We start from the raw sequence: 22,781 nt of genomic DNA on the forward strand, positions 1-22,781 counted from the left end.
GGAGGAGGAGGAGGAGGAGGAGGCGGGCACTTACGCACAAGGTCTGCCATTGTTCCTGATCTATTTGTCTCTCTGCCTCTGTGTGATTCTGGTCGGATTGGTATGCCCCGTAGAGCTGCTCTTGGCCTTCGAGCCTGGATTAACCCTGCAAGACTAACAACCTCCCTCGGTTTGTACAGGATGCAACCATTTTGACCACCGCCATTCCCAGCATCACCGACGAGTTTGGTTCCGTGCAAGATGTCGGCTGGTATGATGCTGCCTTTCGGCTCACTTCGTGCATGTCACAGCTCTCGCAGGGCAAGCTGTACGATAACTACTCGCTCAAATGGGTCTTCCTTCTCAACATGATACTCTTCGAGGCCGGCATTCTGGTTTCCGGCCTGGCTCCCAGCTCGCTGGTTTTTATCGTCGGACGAGCCATCACGGGTCTCGGTTTTTCGGGCATCAGCCAAGGTTGTATGGTGTAAGTGTCCGGCTGAATTCCCAACCTCAATTGAAGGGAATACGTGCATTGACATGATGGGGGTTGGATTTTCTCGAAAGCATCGTGGCCATGTCCACTCCTTTGCGGAAACGGGCCACCTTCCTCGGCTTGATCAGCGCCAGCGAGTACACCGCAATGGCCGCGGCGCCCATCATCGGGGGCGCATTGACCTCCACTCTCTCCTGGCGGTGGTGTTTCTACATCAATCTCCCGGCGGCTGCGGCCCCGGCCGCCATGATTCTGCTGCTGAAGCTCCCCCAGATGCCCTCGGGCAGTCGAAAATCGCAGGTCGAGCGCTTGCGAGAGCTGGATCTTCTGGGGTGTTTCTTCTTTGCCCCCGCCGTCCTTTGTCTCCTCCTCGCCTTGCAATGGGGCGGAGCGACGTACAGCTGGGACAATGCGCGCATCATTGCGCTCCTCGTGCTCGCTCCCATTGTCTTCGCGGTTTTCTGCTTTATTCAACACTGGAAGCAGGATAGCGCGATGCTGCCTCCACGAATCATCAAGAAACGCGTCATCCTCGCGGGGGCGCTCTTCAGTCTCTCGCTCTCGGCGTGTCGCGCGATCGTGCAATACTATGTAAGATCCCCTTCATACGCTGCCATGGCCTCCTTTGAGTGGGATTCCAAGCTAACGGGAGCGCGGGAGCGGTGGTGGGTATTGTAGCTGGCGATATGGTTCCAGACCGTTCGGGGGGCCACTGCCTTGCAGTCGGGCATCTACACCCTGCCCCTGGTGATCGCCATTCTCGTGTCGGCGATGGTGGCGGGTCGCTTCATGTCGGCGACCGGGATCTATACCCCGATCATGATCCCGGCCGGCCTGCTGGTCGTGGCCGGGATCGCCATGATGACGCGCTTCTCGACGACCACCCCCAAGGGGCTGTGGATCCCTTCATTGATTCTGTTGGGAATCGGATCGGGCAGTAGCGTGTCCATCCCCTTCATCGCGGCGCAGGCGGTGTTAAGCCTCGGTGATCTCTCCGCCGGCATGGCCTTGATGACCTTCTCCCAAGATCTGGGCGAGGCCGTCTTCATCAGCATCGCGCAGGCGGTTTTTCTCAACCGCCTCAGCAGCTCCCTGCAGGTCACAGCGCCCGACCTCGACCCGGAAAGCGTGATCCATCTGGGCGCAACTAATCTGCAGGGGAAGATCCCTTCGCAAGACGTCGCAGCCGTGGCCTTCTCATATAACCTGGCCGTGCGTTCGACCTTCTATCTGGCAGTCGCTCTGGCTGGGCTGCTGGTCATTACCGCCATACCCCTTCAAAAAACGACGCTAATGGGCAGGAGAAGGTCCAGTAGTTAGCTCTACCTCCTTGTCTACGGCTGAACAAAGTTGAAGGGGTATGTATAGTTTGTCTTCCTTTCAGACAGAGACCCATGGATTGAAGTGCCGGCAATGAAGAGTTTCAGAAGCAAGTGTCCTGTCGCGGCGGGTGAGTGATTCTCAGGAAATAAGGGCTGCTACACTGTGGCTGCGAAGGGAATCCCAAGACTTTCAAATGTCCAAACTCTGGAGCTTCGGAGTAGATACTACTGTAGTAGAAATCATAGCACTGCAAAGGCACAGCGGCAGCCCGCCTGTTGGATTAGGTGGTCTGCCCACCGCCTTTGGTCTCTTTGTTTTCTGCCACAGGCTCTTTCTTGTAGATGCGCCAGCTTCATTAAGTTCTCCATCAATCTGAATTCATCTATTTTCGCACTTCCAGCAATTCTACCTCTAACATCTTGAAGCAGCAACATCCCTGAGCCAGTGGACAGGTCTCCAAAGTGCACTATCTATCGCCACTCGTGCCATTTCTTAATTCGGTTCCAACTCTAGCTGTCGCTTCTCCCCGCTTCGGCACAGCCAGCAACCGACTGGAAGTGAGAGGACCGCGGAGCCTGTCGGGGAGCAGTAAGCCCCCTCTAACACCGATTATGAGCTTACCGTCTAGTCTGATATCATGTCAGGATCTGCAAGCATGGAATTGAAGCTGAGGGGCTTGAGGGAAGGGGAGGTTGTAAGCTTACCGCGCATTAGATTCGTGCTCGGTGGGTCGGCATCAACCAATCCTCCCCGTTGAGCTATATCGTCGTGTCCAAAGTCCATCACGACAATACCCTCCTTGAGCCGCGATGGGCTCACAAACCTTTAAAGCCAAGGGAGGGATAAAGCCATATCCCCCCTGCGCAGCTGAAAAGCAAAGCTCACTTGCATCAAGACAGACCCAGACCATACAGCCCTTCCACAATGGCTCCCTCTTTGTCTTTTCCATTATCCAGTGATATCACACAGCAGCAATGGAGGTCTTTCACTATTGAACACAAGCTGGGCCAGTCAGCATTGCATGAGTCATGTCAATCCCGCCAGATCGCACCAGAACAGCTCTTTCAGGCGGCGTGGGCCACCGTCGTGGCCGCCTACGACCACGATGAAGATGTCTATGCAGACATCACAGTGTGGGGACAAGGGGCTTCGAAAGCCCGCCTATGTCACTTCACCGTCACGCCGTCTCAGTCGATTCGGGATGTCCTCACAACGGTGACTGCCACCGACGGTGGCATCCCACCGAGCCCCGGTCATTGGAGTTCACTTGAGTATGTGCATTCGGGATCGGATGTGGCCCCAACCAAGCGCCCCCGACGTGAGGAGCATATCTCGATGCGACTGGTTCTGTGTGAAGATGACAGCACCTTGCGTGTTCAGCATCGCCAGGCAGCTATGGGCTCCGATCGAGCTAGAAGCATGGCACACGGCTTGGTCCAGGTCATCACCCAAGCCATGCACAATCCCGACGTGAAAGTCAAGGATCTCGATTTGATCAGCCAGATAGACCTCAACACCATACTACAGTGGAACGATTACCCACTCCATCTCGTGGACGCTTGTGTGCACGAGATCATTCAGCAACGCGCATGCGAGCGACCGGACTCCCTCGCTATCCGGGCTTGGGACGACGACCTGACGTACAGTCGACTAGACGACCTTGCGTCCCGTCTGGCTTTACATCTCCGGCTCTGTGGCGTCAAAGTCGGAGACGTGGTCCCTTTTCTATTTTCTAAATCGGCTTGGGCAGTGGTGGCCAGCCTGGCCACGCTCAAGGCGGGAGCCGCCGCCGTGGCTTTAAGCCCTGACCACCCCCTCGCGCGGTCTGAGACTATCATACGCCACACCCAAGCCTCCCATATCCTGGTCTCACGCGAGCACCATGGGCTGGCGGACTCGCTTCGCCTGCGCACTACCATCGTGGTCGGGCGGGACCTGTTCCCTAATCTTCCCGCCAACAGCACGGAGCTGCCGGCAGCTGCGACGGTCCGGCCCCAAGATCCAGCCTTCATTCAATTCACCTCCGGAAGTACGGGGGAACCGAAAGGGATCATCCTGGAGCACCGGGGCTTTTGCACGAGTGCGGCCGGACAGCAGAGGTCCCAGAATATGACGCAAGCGTCCCGTGTCCTGCAATTCGCGGCGTATACGTTCGACGCCGCGCTGCAGGAAACCTTCACCACCCTGATGGCCGGCGGAGTGGTGTGTATTCCATCCGAGCGAGACCGCACCAGTCGACTCGCTGCGGCGATGCGTGAAATGGAAGTCAACTGGGCTTTCTTCACGCCCACCCTCTGCGCTACACTCCAGCCGAGTAGCGTCCCGTGTCTCCGCACGCTGGTCTTGGGTGGGGAAGCCCCGAGCCCTGAGTTGATACGAACCTGGTCTTCCAGGGTCAGCCTACTGAATGGGTACGGCCCTTCGGAATGCTGCATTTGTTGCTCTGTGCATTCCGTGAGCAGCAATGGGTCCGACAGCCCGCTGAACATCGGCGTTGCCATTCCTGGCGTGAAGCTTTGGATCGTGCGTCCAGAGAACCACGCCATTCTGGCGCCCCTCGGCGCGATCGGGGAACTGGTCGCGCAGGGCCCCAACCTTGCGAGAGGTTATCTGGACGCATCCAGCGCTACACCGCTCAATTTTGTGAATGAGGTCCCTTGGTCCACTGACCAGTGCTTCCGTCGGGTGTACAAGACGGGCGACCTCGTTCGGTACCTGGCTGATGGGTCCATCGAATTCGTGGGGCGCAAGGATACCCAGATCAAACTCCGCGGTCAGCGCGTTGAGCTAGGCGAAATCGCCTCCCACGTGCGGACGCACCTTGGACGTTCCGATGTACAAGTCGCTGTGGATGTCGCACCGGTCTCACTGCGAGGAACACCGAAGCAGCAGCTGCTTGCCTTCTTCACCATGCCGCCAGCAGCACTGGAGGGCTCGAAGGTTTCTCTGGATGTCGTCCCTCGCCTCCCTCCTCGGTGTGGGAGGCTCACACCTTCCCTCAACGATCAGCTCCTTGCGCTCAAGGACAGTCTGAGCACTACGCTCCCCCGACACATGGTCCCCGCCCTCTTCGTGCCAGTCACCTACCTGCCCGTCAGTCTAGCGGGTAAACTCGATAGGAAAATGCTTCGGGCCCTGGTGGCCGATCTGTCCGAGACGGAGATACTGGAGTATTCATTGGCGTCACCCGGGGCACGGCAAGGGGCCCGAGATTCGCGAGAGGCCATTCTTGTCAGGGCCTGGTCGGAGGCTCTACGGGTTCCTCCGCAAGATATCAATGTGACGGACGAGTTCTTCCTTTTGGGCGACTCCATTGCAGCCATTGAGCTAACCACCGTCCTCCGAAGCCGTGGGTTCCATCTGACTGTGGCGGATATCTTCCAGCACCCCCGCTTAGAGTCACAGGCGCTGATTCTGGCGGAACTGGTTGGGGATCAATACCAGGAAGCGAAACCGTTCTCCCTGGTTGAGGGCATAGGAGCGCAAGACCTTGGGGTCATGCTGCGACTTTCCGAGGTCCCGCTTGGGGATCTTGATGACCTTTTACCGAGCACCCGCAGGCAGCAGGCTCTGTTCCTTAGCCAGACGGAACTCCCATCGCGACTGTCGCAGGTGGTCCTCGAGCTCGACCATACTGTGGGGATCCCCGAATTCCGCTTAGCTTGGTTGGCAGTCGTGAAACGCAGTAGCATCCTGCGGACTCGTTTGGTCGCTGATGGACAGGGAGGCTTGCTGCAAGCCGTTGCCAAACAACTGCCACCCTGGGAGGATATTTCCAGCCTGCGTGACCACCTCGCCGACCCACGCTTCAGTGGGCCTTGGCGCAATGGCCAGCCCTTGGTGCACTTTGCGCTTCGACAGGGTGATGATAGGTGTCGGAAAAGTGCCTTTGTCCTGTCGATCCATCCAGCACTGATCGATTGGGTCGCGCTACAATTGCTCCTTGACCAGTTCCAGAACGAATATCGTCAGCTAACGGGTGGCCTCACAATGCCCTACTCCCGTTACGTGGAGCACCTCACCCAGGCGGACCATGCAGCCTCCGCCATGTTCTGGATGTCGGAACTTTCGGAGCCGAACTACCTCCACTACCCAGATGTCCCCTCCTCCGTTGCCACGGCAGACCAGGTCTCGCGGTCCTCGCTCTCGGCGTCGCTTGATCTTCCCGACCGCTTGGATGAATTGCTGCCCCTCGACGCCCTGGTCCACCTCGCCTGGGCCGTGGTTCTTTCCTCTCGAACACTCTCGGACGATGTCATCTTTGGGACTGCGCGGGCGAGTCGCCCCGCATCGATAGGCACCCTGGAGGCAGTTATGGGCCCCACGGAAGCCGTCGCGCCCGTTCGTGTGCGGCTTACCAAAACAGACAGTATTCAAGTGGCCGTGGTGGCTCTCCAAGATCAACTGCAGGCAATCACGGTTTATTCTTGTCTGAACGGGCCCCAGCTCGCGGGCATTGGGCCAGAGGGAGAGGCGGCCAGTCACTTTCAGAATTTGTTGGTCGTTCATCCAGCGCTGAAAACGCCCCCAGATCTCCTGGCCACTATGGAAGGCTATCCACCCTTTCTGGATGCAGGTCGTTACCACCAGTATCCAGTCACGGTGGACTGTACTTTGGCAGCTGCCCGGGTCGAGTTGCGGCTTTCGTTCACAGAAGCGATCGTGTCCCAGGCGGAAGCTCAAGCACTCCTACGGCAGCTGCAGTCTGTTTTGCGCGAGCTGCTGTCACAGCCGGCGGAGACCACGATTCAGAACCTCTCACTGCTGACTGCTGATGATTACGCACAGCTCGTGGCCTGGAACCGCGCGGCACCGCAGCCCGTCCGCGAGACGGCGCATGGCTTGTTTACTGCACGAGCGCAAAGGCAGCCGCAGGCCGTCGCCGTGGAATCATGGGATGGCCGTCTCACCTACGCGGAGCTGGACCGGTATTCCACGCACCTGGGCCGGTATCTGCTGGCAGGTGGGCTTACGCCGGGCCGCGAGGTGGTAACCGTGTGTTACGAGAAGTCGCGGTGGACGCTGGTGGCGATGCTCGGTATTCTCAAGGCAGGCGGCGCCTTCAACCTCATGGACCCCTCGCACCCATCGCCACGACTGAAGTTTATTGCCGACGAAGTGGGCAGTCGCTTCATGCTGTGCTCCCCGCGATACGCGACCAAGGCGGCGGGGCTGGCCGCTCACCCGATCATCGTGGACGAGAGCTTCTTCCACCGGGACTTACCAACCGAGCAGTCCGCCGATCTCCCCGCCGTTTCACCGGACGCAATCATGTACGTCTTCTACACCTCGGGGTCTACGGGGATGCCCAAGGGCCACCGTACGCCGCATGCCGCCTTCTGCTCGGCCGCCACAGCCCAGGCCCGCGCCCTGGGGCTCTCGTCCACCACACGGAACTTCCAGTTTGCATCCTATGCATACGATGTCTGCATATCCGATATGCTGACGGGGCTGTGTGCCGGCACGTGCGTCTGTGTGCCGTCAGAGGAGGAGCGACTGGGCGATATTGCCGGCGCCATGGCACAGTTGCGCGTCAATTTCGCCAATTTGACCCCGACCGTGGCGCGTCTTTTGGATCCGGACCGAGTGCCGGCGCTACAGACCCTCTTGCTGGGGGGAGAGGCTCTCCAGCAGACCGACCTCGACACGTGGAGTGGGCGTGTGCGGTTGATGGCCGGTTATGGGCCCTCCGAGTGCAGTCCGCGGTCAACGGTCAATCCGCACCTGACGGCAGCGTCGAATCCGCGCAACATCGGCTTCGCAAGCCTGTGCAACTGCCGCGCGTGGGTGGTCGAGGTGGCCGATTATCACCGACTCCGGCCAGTCGGGCTCGTCGGCGAGCTGGTCATCGAAGGGCCCAACGTCTGCAACGGGTACCTTGGCCACGCTCAGCAGCGGACGGACTCGGGCTTCATCGACACTCCTCGCTGGTATGCCGAGCTGAGTCCCACCCTCCAACCTGTGGGCCGGTTCTACAAGACGGGAGACCTGGTGCGGTACGACCTGAGTGACGGCAGTCTGATTTTTGTGGGCCGCAATGATGCCCAGGTCAAACTGCATGGCCAGCGCGTGGAGCTGGGCGAGATCGAGTCACATGTTCGCGCTCTGCCGCTCGCGGATCCAAACCCGCAGAGCAGCAGTGACAGCAGCAGCAGCGGACTCATCTCCAAGGTTGTCGCCGAGTTGGCCCAGCCAGGCGGGCTTGTCAGGACCCCAAGCCTCGTGGTCTTTGTTCAATTCAGCCATCCCCATCGGGGCATTCCCGACGGATGGGCTGCCGCGGTGGCCCAGCACCTGGCTGCCCGCATGTCGGCGGCACTCGTCCCGAAGTACTACGTCGCCCTCGATGAGATTCCGCTCATGTCGTCAGGCAAAGTGAACCGCCGCGCGCTGCAGGCCCTCCCGGCTACTCTCACGGCGGAGCAGCTCGGACTCTCGACCGCTACTCGCAAAGAGAAGCTTCGGCCCAGCTCAACGGAGGAGTACCGGCTGTCGCAGCTATGGGCAGCGGTCCTGGATGTGCCAGAGGCAGAAACTGGGAGGGACGATCACTTTTTCGAGCTTGGCGGGGACTCAATTGCGGCAATCAAGTTGGTGGGAGAAGCGCGCCGGGCGGGGTTCTTACTCACCGTGGCGGATGTCTTTCAGCACCCGGTGCTTGCTTCAATGGCCACAAAGCTGACCATCCTCGCAACGGCTGCGCCGGGGATGTCGGCCCCAGCGGCGAGCCCTCAGATGACGGCAAGCTTGGCAGATCGTGTCAGTCGCGAATGGAACCTTCCCCGGGACACGATCCAGGATGTGTGTCCAGCCACGCCGCTGCAGATGAGCCTGATGGCGCTGACCACGCGCAATCCCAAGACGAACACCTTGCAGCACGTCTACCACCTGTCGGCCGATGTGGATGTGATGCGGTTCCGACGCGCCTGGGAGGCGGTCGTGGCGAGGAACGAGATCTTCCGGACACGGTTGGTCTTCGTCAAGGCGTCGATCCTGCAGGTGGTTCTGGCGGACAGCATTGCCTGGGAAACCACACCCTCGAGTCTGCCAGAGTACTTGTCTCGTGTGGACGATCGGCCCTTCAACTACGGCACGCCGCTCATGCGCCTGGGCCTGCTACCGGACGGGCACCGCGGCGGCTCGTACTTTGTTTGGACCGCCCACCACGTCGTCTATGACGGTTGGAGCCATTTCCGCACCTTGCGGCTGATCAAGGAGACATACGAGGCGGACGCGGTGCCCCCCTCGATCCCGTTTCGGACGTTCATCGCCTTTCTGCACCAGGCCGGTGAGGACGAGGCGCAGGAGCGGTTCTGGCAGAACGAGCTGGCCGGATTCGAGGGCACGGCCTTCCCTCCGCTGCCGCGTGCCGAATACTGGCCGCTCACGGATCGCGGAATTGACCATGTCATTACCCTCCGTTCCAATCTCGCTCCGCAATCCAGTTCCCAGTTCGCCAACATAACGCTCTCCACCATCATCCGAGTTGCCTGGGCGCTGACGGTCGGCATCCAGACCGGGACCGAGGACGTGGTGTTTGGGGCGGTGCAAACGGGCCGCATGGCGCCCCTGGCGGGCATCGTGGACATCATGGGCCCAACCATCACGGTCGTCCCCGTCCGGGTCCGGTGGGCGCGCAGCCTCACGCTTGGCGATCTCTTGTTGCAGGTCCAGGAGCAGGGTACGCGCATGATTCCGTATGAGCACGCAGGCGTCAAGGCCATTGCCAATATGGGGGAGGACTGTCGCGTGGCCGCCACCTTCCAGAGCCTGTTGGTGGTGCAGCCGGAGAAGACCGACGGTGCGGCGGCCACGGTAGCCGGCATGCGTCTGGTGCAGGTTACCGACCGCGAATTCCCTAGCTATCTGCTCTCGGTACAGTGCTCGATCCAGCGGAATCAGGTGCGCGTGCATGCCAGTTACGACTCGTCGGTGCTGTCGGGCGAATGGGTGCAGCGCATCGTCGGGCAGTTCGAACACCTGCTGCATCTTCTCGGCGATCCTCGGAACCTGCCGACGCCGGTGGGTCAGGGGGAGATCATCCCCGCCGCAGATGTGCAGCGGCTCCTCGCTCAAGACGCCGCCACGGCCCTTGATCGCAGCCCGGTGGACGACACAATAGCTTGGGCCATCGAGCGCCAGATGAAGTTGCAGCCGGACGCCCCCGCGCTGTGTGAGGTGGAGGGTCCGGGTATGAGCTACGGGGAGTTGGACCGACTTTCGGCCCGCCTGGCACTCCACCTGCGTACGCTTGGGGTTGGTCCGGAGAAAGTGGTGCCTTTCTGCTTCGACAAGTCTGTTTGGGCCGTCGTGGCCGTCGTGGGCGTGCTGCGGGCGGGCGGCGTCTGCGTGGCACTGGACCCTGGCCACCCCCCGAGCCGGCACGCGCAAATCCTGCAGGAGGTCCAAGCCACTCTGGTGCTGACCTCGGACGCGCACCGCGCGCTGTTCAGAGACCAAGGGGTCCCCGTTCTGGCCGTCGACCGGTCCCGGCTGCGCTGGCTGCCTGAAACGGTGATGACGGGGCCGACCTGCCATCCCCGGCTGCGGCCGGACCACGCTGCCTGGGTGGTGTTCACCTCCGGCAGCACGGGGACACCCAAGGGCATCGTGCTGGAGCACGCCTCCATATGTGCCACTGCGCGGGGCAACGCAAGCGCGTTGGGGGTGACGCGGCACACTCGCGTGCTGCAGTTTGCCTCGTTTGCGTTCGACGTGGCGATCGAGGATATGTGTATCACCCTGATGCACGGCGCCTGTCTGTGCATTGCTTCCGAACATGATCGCCTGAACAATCTGGGCCCCACCATGCAGCAGATGCGGGTGACGTGGGCGGATCTGACGCCGTCGGTGGCACGAACCATCGACCCCGAGGCGGTGCCGAGTCTGCAGACGCTGGTGCTGGGAGGGGAGCTGCTAGGCGACGACATCATCAGTAGCTGGGCAAACCGCGTGAACCTCTTCAACACGTACGGGCCTGCCGAATGTGCCATCTACTCCACGACCACGAGCCCCTTGGGGCTCGACGCCCGCGGGGGGAACATTGGCCGTCCCATCGGCTGCGCCTGCTGGGTCGTCGATCCCGACAATTACAACCGCCTGATGCCCGTTGGATGCACGGGGGAGCTCCTGATTGAAGGCCCCAATCTGGCCCGCGGATATCTCCACGACGAAGCTAAAACGCGCAGAGCCTTTGTGCACCCCACCTGGCTGGCCGAGTACCGAGGTGGACAGCGTAGCCGGTGCTACGCCACAGGCGACCTGGTGCAACAGAACCCGGACGGCGCCACCCTCACTTTTGTGGGCCGAAAGGACTCGCAGATCAAGCTACGTGGCCAGCGGATTGAGCTCGGGGAGATCGAACATCAGATTGCGGTCAGCCTCGCCGGCGAATCCTGGGCCACCGCAGTGGAGATTATCCGGCAGGCGGAACATCGTCAGGAGGCCCTGGCGGTCTTCTACTGGCCTACCCAGGCCACCGCCGATGCTCCGGATGCCGCCCCCCGAGTCGTCGACGACGACGCCCTTGAGGCCACGCGAACCGTCTTCCTGGAGCTCAAGGCGCAGCTGGCCCGGGTCCTGCCCAAGTATATGATTCCCACATTGTATGTGCCCCTTTCCTTCCCGCCGAGCACGCGGACGGGGAAGTTGGATCGACGGGCGTTGCGCAGCTTGGGAGCCAGCCTCTCGAGGGCGCAGGCTACCGCGTTTGCCCTCGAAGGAACCGCGGGCGGCACAGTCGCCAAGGTGCCGCCGCAGACGGAAATGGAACGGGTCCTGCTCGAGCTCTGGGGCACCGTTCTTGGCTTGTCGACGGAGCAGATGGGCATCCATGACAGCTTCTTCCAACTTGGCGGGGAGAGCGTCGCGGCTATCCGGCTAGTGGCCGCGGCGCAACGAATGAAGCTCGCCATCACCGTGGCGGACATTTTCCATCGCCCCGTGCTAGCCGACATGGCTGCATCCCTGCACCCTGAGAAGCAACAACAACAACAACAGTCCGCCGACGAGATGCTCTCTCCTTCTCCCACGCTCAGCAAGCGCACCGGTGCCGATCTCACCGCGCGCGTCAGTCGTGCCTGGAAGATTGGTTACGAGAGCATTGAGGACCTCTACCCCTGTACATGGCTGCAGGAAGACATGATCCAGGTGACTCGGCGGGTCTCCGAAGCAAACACCCTGCGCTTCATTGCGCACCTCGACACGGCCACGGTGGATCTGGCGCGGTACCAAGCCGCCTGGCAGCAAGTCGTGACGGAGAACCCGATCCTCCGGACGCGCATTGTTCGTGTAGACGATGACGACGATGATGGCTACGACGCCAGCGACGACAACTATCGAGCGCTGCAGGTGGTGGTGGACGAGCCGATCCAGTGGTGTACCTCCTACAGCCGGCTGAGCGACTATCTGCGCGAGGACCGCTCGACCCGCTTCGACTACGGGACGCCTCTGACGCGGTTTGCCCTCATCCCACATGGGCCGGATGAGTATTACTTCGTCTTCACCAGTCACCACGCCACGTACGACGGCTGGAGCGTGCGGCTCGTGCACGAGATGGTGGCGGATCTGTACACCGGCCGCCGCCGCCGTAGCCGCCTTGCCGTGGGCGCCGCCCCTGCCACTACCCCGACGCCCTACAAAGCTTTGGTACAATACATCGTGTCGCTTGAGCAGCAGCAGCAGCAGCAGCAGCAGCAGCAACCCATCCCGACCTACGTCGCCTTCTGGCGCTCGCAACTCCAGGGTTTCAGGAGCAGCACCCAGACGCTTTTCCCGGCGTTCCCCAGCGCAGACTACCGCCCGCTCACCGACAGCGTAATCGAACTCACCCTGCCCCTACCCTCGAAACCTCGGTCCAACAACAACAACAACACCCCCACCCCCAAGGTTGTCACCATCTCGACCCTCCTGCGCGCCGCCTACGCTCTCGTGCTGGCGGCCCAGACACACACGACGGACATCTGTTTCGGGGCCGTGCAGGCCGGCCGCTCCATCGCGCTGCCGGGGATCTCGGAGTTGGTCGGCCCGGCCATCACCCTGGTGCCGGTGCGTATCCGGTGGAATGATGCCGGCGGCGGCACGACGGTCCGCAGCTTCCTCGAAACCATCCAGGACCAAAGCACGGCCATGATCCCCTACGAGCACATCGCCAAGCCGCGCATCGCAGCCCTGGATCCGGACTGCGCCGCCGCGTCCGCCTACCGGTGCCTGTTGATCGTGCAGCCGGCGTCGGCGACGGGGCCAGCCTCGGCCATCCACGGCGTCACGCCGATCAAGACCAAGTACCCCGAGTTCCTGGAGTACGGGCTCAGTCTGGAGTGTCGGTTGGCGGCGACGGAAATGGTCGTGCATGCGGACTACGACCGGACGGTACTGGGGCCTGAGGAGGTGAACCATGTGATTCGGCTGTTGGGGACCGCGCTGGGAGGGCTGGCGGGTGAAGACGAGATGGGGATGACGGTGGGCCAGTTGGTGAGGCGGTTGCGTGAGGAGTGAGTTTCGTGTTTGATAGAATTGTCGGGGGACGGAATTCCACCTCTCATTTTTCTTTCTGCTTCTTCTTCCGTCCCCATCCAAGGGAAAACTTCTTCTCGATCCAACTCTATTAGTGTCTGCCCTCTTTTTTGGTACTGGACTGTATAAATGAGGATGGGGTGTCTGCCCTCTTTCTTTAGTACTGGACTGTACCAATGAGGATGGGAGATTTATACGAGTACTCGGATTGAGCTTCTTATAGGCTACTTCACGGTTTGTCGGTGGAACATCTGTCAATCTCGGGGAATTTGGATTTTGTTCATTGGGGAATAACAAACTTGTGTGTGTGTGTGTGTGTGTGTGTATATTAGGATAGTGTTGGACATAGCATGTAAATAGTATTGGCTCCCAAGGCCTGCGGTTGACATACTGTGACTTGAAGTACGTACCTGCCAGGTCTACTTTACAGTTGACGATTCAACGCCCGGCTTGTGTATGTCCCAGCGATAGCGGTATCATACCACCTGTCCCGCTGGGCTGTATGTCTGTCCGTCCCTTTGAGGCCACCCGGCAGGAGGTTTACTCCATTGCCTCATTACTTCACCCCGAACCCCTATTGGAACCAACCCTACACTACCTATGGCATAGGTAACAAATAAAGCTCAACATTGTCGCTAACACCACTCAACCCGAGCGGTCACTCATTCACTATGTACAATCCCACCAACCCCGGACCATCGCCCGCCAGCCGGCAATCAAACCCTTCCCCCCTTCAGACCCCCGGCAGCAGCAGCAGCAGCAGCAGCCACCAACGCCTCGACCTCCGCCGTATGCTCAGAGAAATGATCGACCAGATCGTCCCACATCTTCGGCTCGTGCTCGTGGCGCTTCTCGCTCGTCCAGGCGAACTCCGTGATCGTGAAGGGGCGACTCGACTCGAACATGAAGGCCATGGAGGCCTGGGAGATCTGCATGGCGGGCGGCGCGGTGGCGGTGGCGGATTGGAATTCTTCGTAGGCGACGCCGTGGGGGACCACTTCATTCATATTAGTTATATTGATTAACTTATGTGTTTGATTGGTAGACAATGATAGAGGATAGGAGAAGAAAGAAGGGCCACTCACTCCCGCATTCGAACGAGACGCTGCCCGGCTGGAAGGCGTCGGAGCGGCCGCCGTAGTCGCCGTAGAGGAGGCCCATGAGCTCTGAAGCGGCGTTGCGGTGGTAGTACGGCGGGCGGTAGGTGTCTGCGCAAAGTATTAGGATCGAATGGTGATAGAGAGACAGGGGTCAGGGGCCTACGTGATGCGACATCCCAGCGCGGGGAGAAGATAAGCACATCCGCCAAGGGAGCGGTGAGGTCGCGCGACTTGGCCGTCAGCACACAGAAAATGGAGGGGTCGATGTGATCGACGGAGATGGAGCCGACGTTGACGAATTTGGTCAGGTCGTATTTGTATGGGACCTGCAAAGTATTAGTGCCTTGGCACCTTTCTGGGGCAGGGGCAAGCGTACATAGTTCCCATGCCAGGCGACGACGTCGAATGGACTGTGGTTCTGCGTGCTTTTGAAGAACTTCCCGCCGAGCTTGTACACAATCTCCCACGGTTCCTGCGCGATCTCGTACTTGGCGGTGGGCACGAGGAAGTCCCGCGCGTTGGCCAGGCCGTTCGCCCCCAGCGGGCCCAGCTCGGGCAGCTCGAACTGACTGCCCCAGATCTCGAGGATGTATCCCCGCGACGGCCCATCGGGCAACTCCACCCGGAACCGGATGCCCCGCTGGATGACCACCAGCTCGCCCGGCTGCACGAACAAGGGCCCGAACTCGGTCTGGATGTCCAGGGCGCCCTGTTGGGGCAGTATCACCATCTCCCCGTCGGAGTTGACAAAGGCCTTCTTCGTCATGTTGGCATTCGCCGTGTAGACGTGCGTGGCCAGCCCCTCGCGGAGGGTGGGCTCGCCCGAGCCGGCCACGGTCTTCAGTCCGTCAACGAAGTCCACTTGCTCGGTGCTGGGAATGTCGAAGGGGAACCAGGCCAGCTGGGTGGGCGACACGTGGACGCGGGGATTCATGGGGAGGAAGTTCGCCTCTGTGTCTTTGTTGTCGGGGAGATCGGTCTGATTGGTACGTCAATCTGTGGTCTGATCTGTCAACGCTTTCGCTCTACTCACGAATCCCTGGTGTGCCACGGCCGGCCGCGCACGATACAGCCAGGCCTTCTTGTTGCAGTGTCGAGGCGCAATGAAAGCGCTGGCCGTGATCTGCTCCGCATACAGCCCGAAGCGGACATTGCGGGGACTGTTCTGGCCCTGTGGGATGGTGCCAGGGACAGCCTCCGAGACGAATCTGTATGCTATATCAGCTTGGTGAATTGCTGATGCGGGAAGACAGTTGAACATACGAGTTGCCAAACCCGGCTTGGTACTATGGATGGATTAGCCTTGAGCTAGCACGACTACACTGTGTCCGCGTAGCGACATACCTCATAAGGATCATTCCGTCGCGTGTTGAACGACGGGATCGTGCCGTCCTTTTGCGTCTCTGCCCAGTGGAATATCTTCTGGTATTCTTGGGGATCTGATAGATCGCTGGTGGAAGGCATGTTGGGATGATGAGGTTCAGAACAGACAGAACAAGGATCGAGGAATCGGAGAGATATTTTGTTGCTATGGACTTGGAAGATTGAATGCCAAATTGTTAGGCATGGACCTCCAGCGTCGTGCCATCCTGATATACTTCAGTTTGTGGGGTCAAGGCCGCGCCACGGCAACAGTGAACAATGAACGAATTATTGAGACCACCGGCTATCCCGGAAACCAGAGCGTGAAGTTGACAGGGTGGCTGGCTGAGCTGAGCGCGAGGACAAGGAGGAAGTGAGGCCACAAGCAGGCAAGAGATGGAGTTCGGCATGTCGCGAGGGAGGATTGTTGCCGAAGAGGAGGAGGTGGAAGGGAAGCTGGGGATCATTTGTGGAGGGACCCCACATGAGTAAGATCTGAGTAACAGTGGGGGAAAACACCGTCTCGGATCGAAAAACAGCCCAGAATTGCCGGGCTCGCCTCCATCCCTCCTCTTCTACTACTGTGTATACACCCTACATCATCATCAACTTCAATTCATGAGACTAATCTTCCCTGCCGACACTCCAAACACCACGGGCATGTACACCCCAATACCCGCCTCTCGCAACACCTGCAAATGCTTTACCCGTCGTCGGGCAGCGAATTGCGCCTCATTGATCTCCTGACATTCTCCAAGCGGTCCAAAGGCGAAGCGTCGTGCCTCGGACCATGGCTGTCTGCCATTTGCAAAGCGTACCCACCGCTCCCTCATCTCTCGACCAACGGTGTCAGCCGCGCGGTTGAACGAGAGATCAATGCCCCCAAATAAGAACAGAAGGTCCACGGCATGGTGCGCTCGGTTAGACGCCTGCCAAGGGTTGACCTGGTCGATGACATACTTGTAGACCCGTTTGCCGGCCGCTTGGAGCTTGTCGGAGACGACCTCCACCGGCAGGGAGTAACGAGTGTCGTGGAGTAAATCCAGCGCTCCCAATTTACAAGCTGTCGGGCGATCGGCCACGACCTGGTAGAGTTTGCGCAACTTCTTTCCCCAAGCGGGATCTTGCTCGAAAGCAGCCGCGATTGTTGACCCATCGAGCGTCTCCATGCCGTTCCTCCAGATGACCGACTGTGTTGCGGTCAGTCAAAACTCAATACCACAGTTGTAGCGCTTACCTCGTATTCTGTATCTCCAATCATGACTTCCTCCACCAGCTCAGGCGTCGCCTCCCACCCGTCAAAGCTCTCGTCTTCTTGGAGCCAGAAAGAGTTCATCTTGCACTCCTCTATGGCCTGGACAATGGCCGCCACCGAAGCGTGACGGAGAGAAGGCTGGCCCACATCTTTGACTTTGGCCTGCAGCGTCGCAATCAGCCCCTGGCCTTTCTCCACAGGCAGAGGACTGGAGAGATAGATGGAGCCTGAGGCGAGGACCGCTCGTTTCACCGGAGTGCCAGTGAGCAGATGGGCGTGCACATAGACCGCACCAGCACTCTCTCCAGCCAGCGTAATATTTTCCTAGATCATGAGAAGATCAACGACAATGCTCTCCCATGTAAACCAGACCTCCCAGACACATACCGGATCACCCCCGAAGGCAGCGATATTCCTCCGCACCCATTCGATCGCCAACTTCTGGTCTTTGAGCGCGAGATTCTTCTCCTTCCCATCGCCGAACCCGAAAATATTGAGCCGATAGTTACACGACACAAAGAGAACAGGCTGATCACTCTTGATAGAGTCCCCCACAATCTGGATCGGATCTGAGTCCCCTCGCCCCACGTAGTCAGTTACCATCCACAGCTGGAGCCCAGTCTGACGCCAGAAAACTTACCGCAAATCTTCGACGCCGCAGAACAGAACGTCACAGCCTGTGACCCGCCTGTAGAACAGCATCACAATTAGTGACCGACCCCTCTCCCAACCCAAGGAGAAAGTCCCTCTCTGTGTCGCAAAAGCCACCTACCATAAATCCACAGCAGAACCGGAAGTGGTCCCTTAGACGCAGCCAAAGGGGGCCCGGTGATGTTCAAGTTCAGGCATTCAAACTCATCCTCGGGTTCTTTCTCGATCACGAAATCCTCGGGGATGCGGAGGAGATGTCGGACGTCGACATCGGCCTGCGGACATCTCGGTCTGGGAATCGCTTTCTTAGCTGGGAACAGGAACATGTATAGACAGACAGTAAAGGGGCGGAGAGAGACAATAGTACCCGTATCGCGTAGCATCAACGGCAGCGCCATCGAAGCTCTCCACCGGCTGCGCTTGCTCGAACCGCGCGGGGATGTCGGCATACTTGATACCGCGGAACTCGTGAACGGGGACACCGTCGATTTCTCGTTCGATACCGTTGAATGTGGCTTGGAGGCTGGCGTGGTGGATCTGTGGGGATGCCATGGTAATCGGAGACTGGGGGGATTAATGGTAATGGCACAGTAGAAGGGATGGGGGAGAGAAGAGGGAGACAGGCTGGACTAGTTGCCATCAGTAGGACGCTTTATGTACCGTTCATTTTGGTGTGTCTGGTACAGGACCTACCTACCTTGTCTCCCATTAGTCCGGCTGATGGCCAGGCTATGGAATCCCGATGTTTAGATTATTGTGCCGGTGGTGCAGTGGTGGGTCCGGTTTGCGGGGAGATCCACCCTCCACCACCCCCTCCGGCTGGGGCAGATTCCCTCGGCTGGAAAGGACGGGTCTCCAATAACTTCTCGCAACTACTCCTTACGCGCACTTACGCACTTCATCCCTCGTCACAGGCAACAGGAACAGCATTACAGCACCACTAACATCGGCGATCATCTGCCTATCTTATTTTCACTGTGAGTAGTTATCATTATATCAAGTTTAGTCAAGCCAATCTAGCTGATTCGTATAAAGTCATATAAGGCATCAACTCCCAAAACACCGCCCAAAATATCACATATCCCACCACTGCACGAAATCACCATTAGCCTCTGGATCAGGGCGACTCGACCTTGGAAGAAGCCCCGTCGCGCACTGTGCCCCGCAGGCAAATATAGGTAGGAATGCCAGTCACCCCGGACATCAACGCCAACGCCCAACTCATCGTGCTCCAACCGGCATCGTTCTTGATGAAGCCCGCGAAAAAGGGCCCGATGATCGTCCCCACCGCGTACGCCATGTTGATGACCCCGTACGCAAACGCAATGGCCCCTCCCTCCCCGAAAATCCCGGGCGTCTCCGCCTCCCGGCCCTGCACGTAGTAGGTCGCCTCCACCAGAACCGGGGACATGATCAGACACACGCAGACCCCGATCAGGACAAGCAGCGCACACAAGAGCACTTTGTGGCCCACCGTGTTCTCGGTCACAAAGCGAAGACAGGCCAAAGCCGGCACCGCCACAAGAAACCCCCCGGTCGCCATGTACCGTCGAGTCTGGCCGTAGTTGTCGATGATGTACCCCACCACAGGATCGAGGATCTGCGGCACCGAGATCGCGATGAAGATGAGCCCTTGGCCGGTTTGGCCCCAGCCGAACTTCTGCTCGACAAACAGCGGCAGCACGCTGTCGAAGGACGTCAGGGCGAGGGAGAGGATGAAATACGCCCACATGCTCGTCATCATGCGGCCCGAGGTCAAGAGTGTATGCATGGTGCTGGGCCGTTTCTTCGCAGATCCAACGTCGGTCGAGGCGGAGGAGGAGGAGCGCTCCTGCTCGTGGCAGTCGTGCGGGGGACCTTTCAGGCCCTCGGAGGCTGCCGGTGAAACAGCAGTTTCCAAGTCGCTGCCACTTCCTTGCTTCTCTGCCGGGACAATCGGTCGACCATCGGCCTGCAACCACTTGAGTGCGTCCTTCCTCTCGATCATGGCGAGTCGAAAGATGACATCCAATGCGATTATGCCAAACGACATCCCAAAAACAGCATAGTAGCCCCCGGCACCGTAGACGACTCCTCCCAGGAGCGGGCCTGTCATTGTTCCTATGGTCATCGCCATTCCCAGATATCCCAACGCTTGGCCCAGATATTCCTGCCCGACTGTATCAACGAGCAGCGCTATTCCCACAGTCCACACAACCGCAGCAGACGCTCCTTGAAAGAGACGCCCAACAATCCATAAAGCAAGATTCGTCCCGACGCAAAGAAGAGCAGTGGCGGCGGCGAGAACCACCAGTCCCCCAATAAAGGGCCACCATCGTGACTGGAATTTATCGGCCAGGTACCCACAGATGGCTAAGAGGAAATCAGTCGGTATGTATCGTACAATGGCTCAAAAATTGGAGAAACCCACGTGAAACTGCTAACAAAGATACTCCGTAAAGAGACAGCAAGGTCGATTGCCACGATTGAACTTAGTCACGGTAAGCTGGAGCAATTCGTCGACTAACCGTAAAAAACATACCATCGGCGTCGGACATCCCAACTCTATCGCGCAGGGCCGTTGGGGCCACGGGCACAATCTGCGAGGAAGGTCAATATAAGCTGTCGGGGAAATCCCCGCCACTAATGCCCCGGAGTCCAAGCGTACCAACCCATACATGAAGACATCCTGTCAAAAGGCCAACCGTCAGCAAACATAACCCGAAATCGGTTGGATGATGTCCTGTACCGTGAAGACGGCGAAGCAAACCACGAAGCAGATGAACGCATCGGATGTCCTCCACTTGAGAAATCTGGGTGGTTGCTGCTGCGCCTGGTTTGACCACAAACCACACAGATCCCGCACCATTTTGTTAATGTCTGTTCTCGATTTGAGACAAACATCTATTCAGAATCTCCTTCAATTGAATGACGTAAGAACAACCGTTTTCTTCTTTTTTTTTCTTCGAATCGTCCTGAGCGTACACCTAGACGGAGAAAAAGAGCGAGAGTGAAACAGACGGAGGGAAAAGAGAATCTAAAGTGGATGTTAGGAGATACAGGTCTCATGTTAATCAATCAAGGAGTGTCTGCAAGGGGGAGAGCTGATAATATGATGGCGGGAATTCGCGAGGCTCGGCCTTTGTGCCTGGAGTCGTGGAGGAATGTTTGAAGTATAATAATCAGGATTCGTCCGGCTCCTTCCACCACTACGGAGTCGACATTTTGAAGTGAACTGGCCTTGGCCGACTTGGCCGACTCGCTGGCTTATGCTCTTGACATCTTATACGCGCGGCCGCGCCGGTAAATGACAGGATAAAAGGCTATTCGTGGTCTCATTCCATAGCATTGACTCTTGTCAAGGGTTGACAAGGGGTGTTCAAAGTCTATACATCTCGCTGCGGCTTTTAATCCCATCAAATACACAGGTGTTGTCCAAGGGAACATACTGCCTGGTTATAACCTTGAGGGCCTCCTGTGCGACTAGCCCTCCTGTGAGGGCAGACACATTGTGCAATTCACCGCCTTGCGTTCGCCGAAGCTCTTGAGTTCTCTGTACAATTCGCTGTTTGGTTTCCTCGTTGATGGCTGCCGACGCCTCCGACGTAAGGGACTGAATCACCCGATCCAATCCTGCCTCCCACGCGAGGGCGGAATCCAACGCTTCCTCGTTTTGCTTGCCGCTCGCTATGTCGGTGATTATACTATCAAGAATATCGAAGCCGAGGAAAGCAGAGACCAGTGGCTCAGGGTCACCCAGAGCATTGTTGATGGCTTTCACAGTGTACTTCTCACTGTTCAATTGAGGAAGGTCACGACCATGGATGACCTTGATATGAGCCGCATTCTTACAGAAGACTTCAATATCCTTGTCCGCGATCTGCGCAGGCCGGGGGCTGAGTTCTGCTTCAAGCCTCCGAACGACTTCAATGACCTCTGCCATATCTTTTCGTGCCTTCGACTTGTAAATGTTCTGCAGCGACACGTAGTCGGCTGACTGTGCTTTCATGTCAGGCAACGAGCCTGGCAGCGGAAGTACGTTGTGTTTCGTGTAGAATTCACGGATAGCTGATGCGATGAGCCAGAAATCCGCTGTTTCCGAGGTCAGATTGTTGCACTCGTCCATCTCGAAGATCTCGCGGATTGAACTCCGCAAAGTGAAAGGGTTCAGTGACTTCAGGACTGCGGCCACGGCCTCATCATAATTTTCCTCGCCACCTTCAGGATTGGCCGTCCGTGCGCCAGACCGCACTAGATCTCTGAATGCAGTTTTCTCTTTGTAGTTGGAGGGGACATTTCCGTCGTGGGTCTCCTTCCACTTTTCCAGATAGTGAAGCAAGAGTAAGATGTAAGGTACATGACCATGTTGATGATCGTCCAGAGTCTCCAGATTGCTAATACTAGCCAGAGTAGCCGCCAGTTCAGGCCAGGGGTTGAGCAAGCGTAGATCCTGCGTGCTTTCGGGGTCCGGATGTGTCTCTACTATGGGGAAAACAGCCGGAAGCTGGAGAGAAAAGGTGGAGTAGAAACCCACTGAGCGCGTATACAGGACGGGGATGCCAAGAGCTTTGGCAGCACTGCTGAGAGTGATCAGAGTCGACTTGTTTGCCGGACCTGAGACCAGAACCAGTTTGAATTGTGGTAGAAATTCAGGGTCTTGCAGAAGCTCGGTGACCGGCTGCCGGGTGATTGCCGTTAGCACTGGGACCATGAGAGAATAGGAAGCTTCTTACAGGTGCGATATACCTTGGATTCAGAGTTTCCTTCTACGTCGGGGTTTAGTTCTTTCAGCAAGCGACAAGTCTCCTGGGCTCGAGACTTCCCTAGACTGTCCTCCTCGAGGAAGAAGTTGACCCCAAGGTCAGGCTCCGTCACCACCGCAGGGTCCACGATGGTGAAGCCGCCAATGCCAGGAAGCACGAGGTTCTTGAGGGTCTCCACTCCAACTACCCCGGAGACGCCGGTGCTCTGTTTACCCCATGGGCCATCGGAGTTGACTAGAAGTACACGTGCTTCCTCGAGCGCTTGTTGGCCACTTGCAGCCCACAGCCGCAGTTGCCGGTCATATTTCCTCTCCTTGGATGATGGCCCTACCAGGGCCTCGGGGAAAGCTTCAGTCATG

At 58.5% G+C, this 22,781-nt stretch overlaps 6 protein-coding genes across 6 annotated transcripts; 2 read left to right on the top strand and 4 right to left on the bottom strand.

Annotated features, from left to right (window-relative positions):
• Positions 1-1,795, top strand: BO66DRAFT_326537 (MDR family MFS transporter; the record flags this gene model as incomplete). Its single annotated transcript, XM_025643908.1, has 4 exons — positions 1-100; positions 180-466; positions 547-1,066; positions 1,154-1,795. Coding segments are annotated over 4 exons (1,549 nt in total), but the record flags the coding sequence as incomplete, so codon positions are not given.
• A 2,262-nt stretch (positions 1,796-4,057) lies between these two features.
• BO66DRAFT_376977 (uncharacterized protein) lies at positions 4,058-13,657 on the top strand (the record flags this gene model as incomplete). Its single annotated transcript, XM_025645732.1, has 2 exons — positions 4,058-4,651; positions 7,982-13,657. The coding sequence occupies 2 exons, from the start codon at positions 4,058-4,060 to the stop codon at positions 13,292-13,294; spliced, it is 5,907 nt and encodes a 1,968-aa protein (XP_025502403.1). The 3' UTR covers positions 13,295-13,657.
• A 371-nt stretch (positions 13,658-14,028) lies between these two features.
• BO66DRAFT_376982 (putative homogentisate 1,2-dioxygenase) lies at positions 14,029-16,181 on the bottom strand (the record flags this gene model as incomplete). The annotated part of the gene is made up of 7 exons (XM_025645733.1): positions 15,757-16,181; positions 15,676-15,698; positions 15,446-15,620; positions 14,789-15,391; positions 14,576-14,738; positions 14,398-14,520; positions 14,029-14,309 (listed from the first exon to the last, which is right to left on the bottom strand). Exons 1-7 carry the CDS (start codon positions 15,874-15,876, stop codon positions 14,029-14,031), a joined length of 1,488 nt encoding a protein of 495 aa, XP_025502404.1. The 5' UTR covers positions 15,877-16,181.
• A 204-nt stretch (positions 16,182-16,385) lies between these two features.
• Positions 16,386-18,397, bottom strand: BO66DRAFT_429764 (putative carboxylesterase; the record flags this gene model as incomplete). Its single annotated transcript, XM_025650480.1, has 6 exons — positions 18,048-18,397; positions 17,802-17,971; positions 17,670-17,717; positions 17,417-17,598; positions 17,012-17,353; positions 16,386-16,964 (listed from the first exon to the last, which is right to left on the bottom strand). The coding sequence occupies exons 1-6, from the start codon at positions 18,230-18,232 to the stop codon at positions 16,386-16,388; spliced, it is 1,506 nt and encodes a 501-aa protein (XP_025502405.1). The 5' UTR covers positions 18,233-18,397.
• A 307-nt stretch (positions 18,398-18,704) lies between these two features.
• Positions 18,705-21,002, bottom strand: BO66DRAFT_392925 (MFS transporter). The gene is made up of 5 exons (XM_025647636.1): positions 20,409-21,002; positions 20,328-20,348; positions 20,202-20,259; positions 20,091-20,150; positions 18,705-20,032 (listed from the first exon to the last, which is right to left on the bottom strand). Exons 1-5 carry the CDS (start codon positions 20,526-20,528, stop codon positions 18,798-18,800), a joined length of 1,494 nt encoding a protein of 497 aa, XP_025502406.1. The 5' UTR covers positions 20,529-21,002; the 3' UTR covers positions 18,705-18,797.
• A 36-nt stretch (positions 21,003-21,038) lies between these two features.
• On the bottom strand, positions 21,039-22,780 carry BO66DRAFT_439901 (NEDD8-activating enzyme E1 regulatory subunit; the record flags this gene model as incomplete). Its single annotated transcript, XM_025651203.1, has 2 exons — positions 21,039-22,337; positions 22,406-22,780. 2 exons carry the CDS (start codon positions 22,778-22,780, stop codon positions 21,039-21,041), a joined length of 1,674 nt encoding a protein of 557 aa, XP_025502407.1.
• Position 22,781: the final 1 nt, after the last annotated feature.

Source organism: Aspergillus aculeatinus (assembly GCF_003184765.1).
Source record: "Aspergillus aculeatinus CBS 121060 unplaced genomic scaffold BO66scaffold_33, whole genome shotgun sequence".
NCBI classification, from domain to species: Eukaryota; Fungi; Ascomycota; class Eurotiomycetes; order Eurotiales; family Aspergillaceae; genus Aspergillus; species Aspergillus aculeatinus.

Excerpts from the sequence above, each read along its gene's own strand:
- BO66DRAFT_392925 (XM_025647636.1), bottom strand. The coding sequence starts at position 20,528 with ATGGTGCGGGATCTGTGTGGTTTGTGGTCAAACCAGGCGCAGCAGCAA. Across the intron at positions 20,151-20,201 it reads TGGGATGTCCGACGCCGATG|TTCAATCGTGGCAATCGACC; the intron begins GTATGTTTTTTA and ends ACCGTGACTAAG. Across the intron at positions 20,033-20,090 it reads ATCTTTGTTAGCAGTTTCAC|CCATCTGTGGGTACCTGGCC; the intron begins GTGGGTTTCTCC and ends ATTTCCTCTTAG.